Source organism: Eulemur rufifrons, chromosome 3, assembly GCF_041146395.1.
Source record: "Eulemur rufifrons isolate Redbay chromosome 3, OSU_ERuf_1, whole genome shotgun sequence".
Taxonomy (NCBI): Eukaryota; Metazoa; Chordata; class Mammalia; order Primates; family Lemuridae; genus Eulemur; species Eulemur rufifrons.
This window is the reverse complement of record NC_090985.1, coordinates 1,589,088-1,597,499: the sequence shown is the minus strand read 5'-3', so window position 1 is coordinate 1,597,499 and position 8,412 is coordinate 1,589,088. Positions and strand designations below refer to the sequence as shown.

The 8,412-nt window shown below is 62.1% G+C and overlaps 1 protein-coding gene across 1 annotated transcript in view; it reads right to left on the bottom strand.

Annotated features, from left to right (window-relative positions):
* Positions 1-380: 380 nt before the first annotated feature.
* ARNT2 (aryl hydrocarbon receptor nuclear translocator 2) overlaps positions 381-8,412 on the bottom strand; it is a 158,324-nt gene continuing 150,292 nt past the window's right edge. The window contains exons 18-19 of the mRNA XM_069466528.1: positions 2,392-2,528; positions 381-835 (exon numbers count right to left, since the gene is read on the bottom strand). Coding sequence (XP_069322629.1) covers positions 737-835; positions 2,392-2,528 — 236 coding nt within the window. The 3' untranslated portion in view covers positions 381-736. The remainder of the gene's footprint in view (positions 836-2,391; positions 2,529-8,412) is intronic.

Here is an 8,412-nt window from a genome sequence, read left to right as displayed (position 1 = left end):
CCTGCCAGCCTAGCTCCCAGCCTAGCTCCCGCCGAGCATCCTCTGTGACAGGGGTGCTGCCGGCCTGGGGACGGGGCTGCGTGGCTCGCTGTGCACGCTGGGATCTACACGCTCACCCCGGCCACACACGACAGACACGGGGCATAGCACAGCCACCAGGACAGAACGCTCGTGGCACAAAGCACATCTGCCCCACGCGCGTGGGCGCCTGACGACGTCAGTGGAGCGGGGGCGGGGGAGGCAGCCCCTGAGTCCCCGCGCTCCTCAGCCGGCAGACAGGGCCGCGCAGCCTGCACGCCTGTGTGCCAGCCCACCCGGGCCGTCCCCCCAGCAGGAGCGGAAAGCACGAGGAAGCCGCCCCCAGCGTCCCGGGCGCTTGCTGCTGCTGCGGCTGCTGCTGGGTCTCTCTGGGCGGGAAATGAACTTTTCATGAGGGCAAATTGTCCACTAAGAGATTATTCACAACCAGATGGAAGGCTCACCCCGAGCACACACAGGAAACATACAATAAATACAACCGACCCCAGGCGTCTACCAGGGCCCTGGTCAGCGGCCGAGCAGCCGTGGCTGCGGGTGGGAGCAGGGCGATGCCACGCCGGGGGACGCGGCGGGAGGGTGGCTTCTGGCGGGGGGTCCCGCGGCAGGGCAAGCAGGGCGGGGGCGGGCCCCGCTCGCAGGGGCAGCGGCGTCGGAGCAGGGGTGGCGCGGGGCAGCGGGAGCCTCACTCTGCCCGCGGCTACTCAGAGAATGGCGGGAACATGCCCAGGTCGGCAAAGTCTTCGATGTTATAGTTGCCGGTCCCCTGGGTCGGGTCCCCCGGCATGGGCAGCATGTCCTGCAGAGGAGAGGAGAAAGCCACGGGGGAGTCAGCTTGTTGGCTGGTGCACGGGACACATCCCAGGAGCCCGCCTGCCACTGACCCTCGCGCCACCTCTAACATGGTGGCCCAGGGGACCCCTGGCCTTCTGCGGATGCCCTGCAGGGGCCTGGAACGTCTGGGGCCCTGGGAAACCGTTCTCCCCGGGCAGCCGTCACGCCACCAGCCAACAACGTCAGGACACAGGCTGTGTCTCTCCAAGCCAGGGACACAGGGCGGACAGGAGCCCCAGTGGTGGGGGACCCCAGCCTGCCACCAAGCCGGGCACACACAGCAGACAGGTGAAATGCAACATGGAGTGGGGCAGGCGGAGGACGTGTATGGGCACCCGGGTGGCTGGTCTACAGCCTGAGTCTTAGGGCAGGGCAAATCCCCGAATGGCTGGATTTCAGCTTTAACAAGTCTTTCAAGTTCTCCGGCCCTCAACAATCCACCCAGAAAGTGGGGGTAGCAACCTTCCAATTCCTTATGGCAAATTTCCCAACGTGTGTTCTGCTGAGTTCTCAGCCCATGCAATACTCTATGAGAAAAAAATTCTGTGGACAAGTAAGTTTGGGAAACAAGCCATCCTTAGCCCGCCTCCTAGAAATCTAGTCCTCATTAGTATAGTAAAAGCTCTGAGAAGTCCTGCAATAAAGAAACTGAATAACTTTGTCTAACCAGAGTTTCCTCAGCCTGTTTGACCAGGAATTCTCTGTAGCATCGTGACCATCAAGACCAAGTCAGCAAATGCTGCCTTATGGGGCTGCTGTGCAGCCCGAGAACAGGCCAAGAACGAAGCCTTTCGGCAGGAGGAGGGAGGGGCAGTGACTGCAGGCGGGGCAGGCTTGGGCGTCGTGGGGCTGCTCCCCACAGTTGAAGGAATGTGGCCCCTGGTTCCCGCCCCATCCTTGCTTTGCAGGGCGGGCCTGGGCACGACAGGGGTGCCTGGGCTCCCGTTACGTGGCCTGGGGATGGGCCGAGCTCTTGGGTGAGGGGTAGTCAGTGGGCCTGGCCCCCCATTTGGAGCCTTCCAGTCAAGCCCAGGAAACCCAAAAGGGGCAGAGCGCTGCTCTGGGGGGCTGTGGTGCTGCCCGTGGCAGGCTCACGGTCTGCCCTGGGCACGGGGGGGTGGGGGGGGGTGGGAATTTCTCGGGTAACAAACAGGTGCGAGGTGCCAGGTAACCCTTGCTCAGGGATGCCCTGACTCAGCCGCAGAGCCGAGCCGAGCTGGGGCAGGGCCAGTGCGGGGGCGAGGCCGGGTGGGAGGAGGAGGCTGGGCCGGTGGGAGGCACCAAGGCCCCCTTCAGCCTTTGGCCTTGTGCGTCTCTCCCGGGTGGTCCTGGGGTCTGGGCAGGGAAGTGAGCCCTGCACCCTCCCGCATGCACCTGAGGTTTCCAGCCCCAGATCCCTCCGGCCCAGGCAGGCCGGGACTCACGATGGCCACCGGGCCGCGGTGGTGCGGCAGAGCGAGGGGAAAGGAAGCAGAGAGAAGGCGCCGGTACCTACGAGAAGGCGGTGCTCGCCCGATTTACCTGGAACACCTCAGTCTGACCGGGCTGCTGGTGCGAGTGCTGCTCACCGCTCTGCTGGCCGTGGTGCTGGCTTTGCCACTGCGACCAGACTTCCGAGGGCCGCCCTTGGAACTGCCCGCCACTCTGTCCACTTTCAGCTGAAAGAGCCGACGTACAGGACACTTCCTTTAAAAGCCGTCCGTGGCCCCTCCCGTGAGACCCGAGAACCTCTGCGGCTCGGAGGGCCCACGTGTCTGAAAGGCACGTCCCCCGGCGCTGGCAGCACGTGGGACCCAGAGGTAACAGGCAGAGTGGACACGACAGGCACGGGGGCTCTGCCGGCGGGGGCGGCCCTCCCTGGTCGCCTGCCAGGTGGCTCCCACGCCCTTGGTGACCGTTCATGGGAAACTTAGCTGGGACCCAGAGCCTGGGCTGAGAGAGGCCCCCCCCTCCCCCCCCCCCCCCGGCCAGCACGGTGCTGGCACCAGAGGGCAGGCACAGCTGCCACCGTTCCTGACCCCCGAGCCCGCAGGCTGCTCCGTGAAGGCGCCGGCCCCGCTACGGGAAGAACTTCCCTCCGCGCTGCCCTGAGGACCGCCAGCCCCACGCTCTGCCCTCGGAGCACGCCAGCGAAGCCACACGCGGCCTCCCACACGGCCCGCGGACAGGGCCGCGGCCACACCCCGTTCAGGCTGGCTCCCGGGAGCGGGCGCCTTAGCGCCAGCTGCTTTGAGAGGGAAGGAGTTTGGGCACTGGTCAGACAAGAAGGTACGTTTCCCCTGCAAATTAAATCAGCAAATTAGCTTATAAATGAGAGCCGTTTTCCTTCCATCTACAGTTTACGAAAATACACCCAAAAGAGAAACAAAAATAGGAAAAATGAGCAGAATTTTGTCCAAAACATTTTTGAGATTTAAACAAAGAGGAGGCTTCAGAAGAAACACCCTTCAAAGAGGACACCCTTAGGTGCACCGAAAACCTTGGAAACTTTTCCCTCGTTTGAAATCATTAACACTCGGGGCCTGCGCTGCCCAGCTGTGGGTTTGCCCCAGCTTACTGCTCCCGGCAGCCCCGCCCCCAACCTGCACGCCGGGGAGCCCTGAGGCAGGGTCGGAAAGTGTCAGGGAGAAGGCTCTCTCGAGCTGTCTCTCCCTGTCTGTCTCTCTCTCACACGCACACACACACGCACACGCACACACGTGCACACGCAGGTCCATCCACCCACACACACCGCCTGAGACATCAAGGGCTCTAACAAAACGCACAAGCTCCCTCCAGGGCTGCACTTGGTGCTCCTCCAGCTCTGTGCGGCGACCGTGCGCAAAGGCTCTGCGAAACCAGGGCAGGCCCAACTCCCACCTCAGCGTAGCAGAAACGTCATCTACGGTGCACGTAGGGTTCTGCTGTAAGACACGTGCATCCGGCCATCTGAAATGCCTTTTCCTAACAAGCTCACACCTGGCTCCAAGGACCCAGAAGAGTCTCTCTCAGAATCGTGCCCCCTGGCCCGATTTGGAAATCTGCAACTCTAGACCTGGCTGCGAGTGGAGACAGGCTGGCTCAAAACTATGGCAAAACCAAACAAGCAGCAGCACCTGCTGGAGCCGCGGGGGGGATTCCCACCTGATACCTGCCCCATTCCAGAGCCTGCAGAGCCCAGCACAACCTGGTCACCCTTGCTGGGGGGAGGGAGGAGGGTCACAGCCACCTGTGCTGGAGGAAGGGCGTGGCAGGCTGGGGGAGGCCCTGCTGCGTTCAGGGGAGATGGCTGCTCCCGCGTCCCAGGGCGGCTGCCTGTTGCAAACCAATGTCCCCAGCCCTGCCCCCCTCCGGCCGCATGGCCACCTCTCCTCCCTTTGCCAGCAAGCTGCTCAAGCCACCACGCACAGTGTCTCTGTTTCCCGCCCTCCTCGGCCGGTGCCACCACTCTGTGGCCAGGTCTGCACTGCCAAGCCCTGCGAGGCTCCGTCCTGGCCAGTCTCTCGGGCACCCACACTCTCCAGCCCTCCATCTGGAGCTGTCCCGACTGCGGGACTGCACTCGATGTTGGCGCCTCTCAGACCCCTCCTTCTCAGATGCTCCGTGGCCCTTACCCACGACTCTGCCCCTTAACACTGCAGTCCCTAACCCCTAGGCCGCAGCCTGGGGCCAGTCGGTGGCCCGTTGGGAACCCGACTGGGAACTGCCGCCTGAGCTCTGCTTCCCCTGCCACCCGCACCCCAGTCCAAACTGTTCTTCATGAGGCTCTGGAACCAGGCGCACGGCACAGGCTGACTGGTGGGCAGGCGCGTGGAGCTTCCCCTGTATCCACAGCCGCTCCCCATCGCTCGCATCACACCTGAGCTCCGCCTCCCCCTCCCCGGCCCTGGAAAAAATTGTCTTCCATGAAATTGGTCCCTGGTGCCAAAAAGTGTGGGGACCGCTGCCTTGACACACGCTGCACGCAGGGCTCTGAGTCAGGCCTCTTCTCTGGTGAAGGACAAGACGGAATAAGCTCTTCTGTTTTCGTGAACTGACTCAGTCATTTATTCATTTGGCAAATGTTTCCCGAGCTCCTGCCGACGCGGGCTCCAGGCTGGCTCCGGACACCGGAGCACAAGCCGGCTTCTGTCCCCACGAGCTAACGGCGCGGCTGGTGGGAGGGGACGGCGGCCACCGCGACAGGACTGAGCAGGGCCAGGACAGAAACTCTCAGGAGGGACACAGACTGGGTCGCGGGAGCTGGAAAAGGCTTCTGGGAGCTCCCAGACGAGACCAGAAGGGAGATCAGCAGTTAACCGGGCCTGGAGGGGGCTGGTGTGGCCTGGCGGGGGCCGATGGTGGCTCTGGCCAGAAGCTCAGTCTGTGCAGAGCCTGGCGGGGGAGGGCTCGGCGCCTCCAGGCACCGCGGGAGGTTTGGGGACGGTGAGGGACAGAGTGACCAGGAGAGTGAGACGGGGCTGGGGCGTGAGCCAGGGGCCAGGTTCCCACCATCCGGGGACCGAGTTTGAGGGCGACAGGGAAGCACTGAGGGGTGTCCAGCAGGGGCGTGGCACACAGACCTGCACAGCAGGAAGGTCGCTCTGCGGGGGGTGAGCGGGCGAGGGGGGGGGAAGGCGGCCAGTTGGGGAGAGGCTGCCGCAGGGACCCCTGCGAGAGACGACAGCGCCTGGAACACGGGACAAAGCGGCGGGAGCGGAGCGGCGGGCGTGAGGCATCACGGAGACGGCTGCGCTGGGAAGAGCGCAGGTGTCCGCGGATTTAGATCCAGCTTCTCGCCTGAGCTTCGCTCCACCCACCTGCCCAGGTGCCGCGTCCGAGCAACATGACAGCCGCCTCAGCCGTCCTCTCTGCCTCACGGACTCCAGAGGGGACACACGGCGCTGGCTCCTGACTCCACTGCCCTGGAAGCCGCCGCTCAAGCCCATCCCCCTTCCTGCCTCCTCACGTCCTGCCCCTGTCACCCCAAAGCCACACGGCGACTGCGCTGTCCTCAGACACGAGTCCAGCGCTGGCAAACTGCGCTGCTGACCATGTCTGTGAAGCGAAGTCCGTGTTCTTCAGGGCGGCACGAAGACCCTCCGTGATGTGCTTTTATTTTCCAGCCTTGTCTCCTCCCGCCTGTCACTGTAACCCCCGTCCCTCTTGCCCTGGTCACGTGACAATACCTGGACCTCCGCTGGGGTCCGAGGCCCTAGCGAGTGTGACCGAGTGTGACGCCCTCCCTGGTGCCGGGGCCTGTCGCACGGCGCTGACTCACGCCAGCTTGTGACCGAAGGCCGAGGGGCGGCCACACCTGTCCCAGGCCCCACCGAGATGGGATGCAGGCGGCTGCAGGGAGTGTTTGCGAAGCAACGCGGGAGGGAGGGAAGGAAGGGGACCGGGGACAGGAAGGGCAACACGAACATTCCACAAACTTCTCTCTCCTCGCACTTGAGGCTTCCTGGGTGCAGCAACTCCTAATGAAACGAGTGCACATTGTCATCGGTCTCCCCTCAGGGACAGCCAGAGATGGGGCAGGGTGTCGGGGGATGAGGACTAGAGGAAGATTGGCTCTCTGTTTGCATCTGGGGGTACTCGACGCTATTAACTACAGATATGGCATTTCAGAATAAAAATTCTTTAACGTCTACAAAGCGGAAAAATCAATTAACCAGCCTGCTTTGGAAATGGCACAAAATAATAAGGAAGGATGGAAAGGACTCAGTATTTTACGTACACTATTTCAATTCATTTTCTCTTCATTCCAACTCTAAGAAATGGGTTCGTTATCCAAATTTTTCAGATAGGGAAACTGAGGCTCAAAGGTGGCAGGAAATTAGCCCCACTCGTTTAGCTAGAAATGCCTAGATCTTTCTGACACCGCAGCCCTCGTGCACGCTGTGGACAGACGCAGCGCTGCGGCCAAATGCCGACCGCGTGCCAGCACCGAGTGCGTGGCGGCAACACTGGCGACCGAGACTGGCCCAATCCACTGAGAAAGACGGACGAGGTGTCGGCCATCATCACAGAACGGTCACCAGCTCTTGCAAGGGAGGCCCTGGCCGCCACTCGAGGGCCTGGGGTGGCCCCAACTCCGACTCAGGCCTCCTAGAGGAAGTGGCTCCAGAGCTGTGCCCCGAGGGATGAGTTCGTGGCCCCGAGATGGGACCATTGAGGAAAAAGTCCTCTCGGCCTCTGTGCTGACAGGTGCTTCCCTCCCGGGTTGCGTTCGTGCGCTCTCCGACTAGACAGCCAGCGAGAACCTCCACGCGGTCTCTCCCGGGTGCCGCGGCACCGTGGGTTCCCGCACACGTGGGTTCCCGCACACGTGGACAGCAGGCATGGCTGTCGTGGCCGCCCCACAACATACCCCAGGCCTTTTTCTGGGAAAAGCCCTGTGGTCTCCAAGGCCTTTACCTTACCTTATTGTCCCCAAAGCCACGTGTATAGTTACAAAGTACAAGCTGGGTCCAGCCACGCCGTTTCTTCTGCTCTGTGGCTTCCTGAGCAGGGCCGGGGCCGCCTGCAGTCCAGGTGTGCAGATGGATCGCGCTACTGGCCGCCATCGGGGCCGCTGGGTGGGCTGTCAGACCACAGGCCAGAGTCCTGAGGAGTTCGTGGATTTCTAGGTTGTAGACGCAGGGACGACATCGTCCTTTTTTGAAACTTGAAGCTCAGTGCTGTGATTCCACTCTTATTATCTACTGTTGCTGCTTGTGACATTCAGCTGGCCTGGAAATTGCCCTAAGATCCCAGGTTCACCGAAGTCCTGCTCAGAGGTCCCATGTGCTTGGGTATAGCTCAGTGGTTCCCAACCAGGGGTGATTTGGGCACCCTCCGACTCCCAAGACATTTGGCAATGCTGGAGATAATCTGTCATTATCATAAACAGAAGAATGCGGGTGGGCAGAGGCTGGGGATGCCGCTACGCACCCTGTGATCACAGGCAGCCCCCACAGCGAAGAACCAGCAGCCCCTGGGGCCAGCAGTGCTGGGGCTGAGAAACCCTGCTGGAAAAAGTCAACAAAGAGCACCACAGGGCAGCTGAGGCCGGGTGCAGTGGCCCACGCCTGTGCTCCCAGCACTCTGGGAGGCTGAGGTGGGGGGATCAACTGAGCCCAGGAGTTTGAGGCTGCAGTGAGCTAGGCTGACACCACCGCACTCCAGCCTGGGTGACAGAGCCCGACTCTGTCTCAAAAAAAAAAAAAGAGGCAGCTGACCCCCCTGCAAAGCCCTTCTCGGCAGAAGAAAACCGCACCTCACAGCAAGGATCACGGAGCACCTGAGACTTCTGGCTGAGACCTCACCTTCCACACTAAGTAGGGACGGAGAGATCTGATTCCCCGAAATTCACTGGAGAGAATGTACGGGGCTGAGTTTTGGCGGCAGGAGCTGGGGAGTGAGAGGGCCCGTGGGGTCCGCAAACGCTCCGGATCATCGCGATCCCCTCCCCACGCTTGCCCCGCCCTGCTCCTGTCTCGCAGCACGCATTCCGTTTCTCACTGAGGGATCTTCAGGCCTTTCCCGAATAACGAATTCTTTCAATTCCCCTCTCCAAAGCAAATGCGGGGCAGGCGGGCA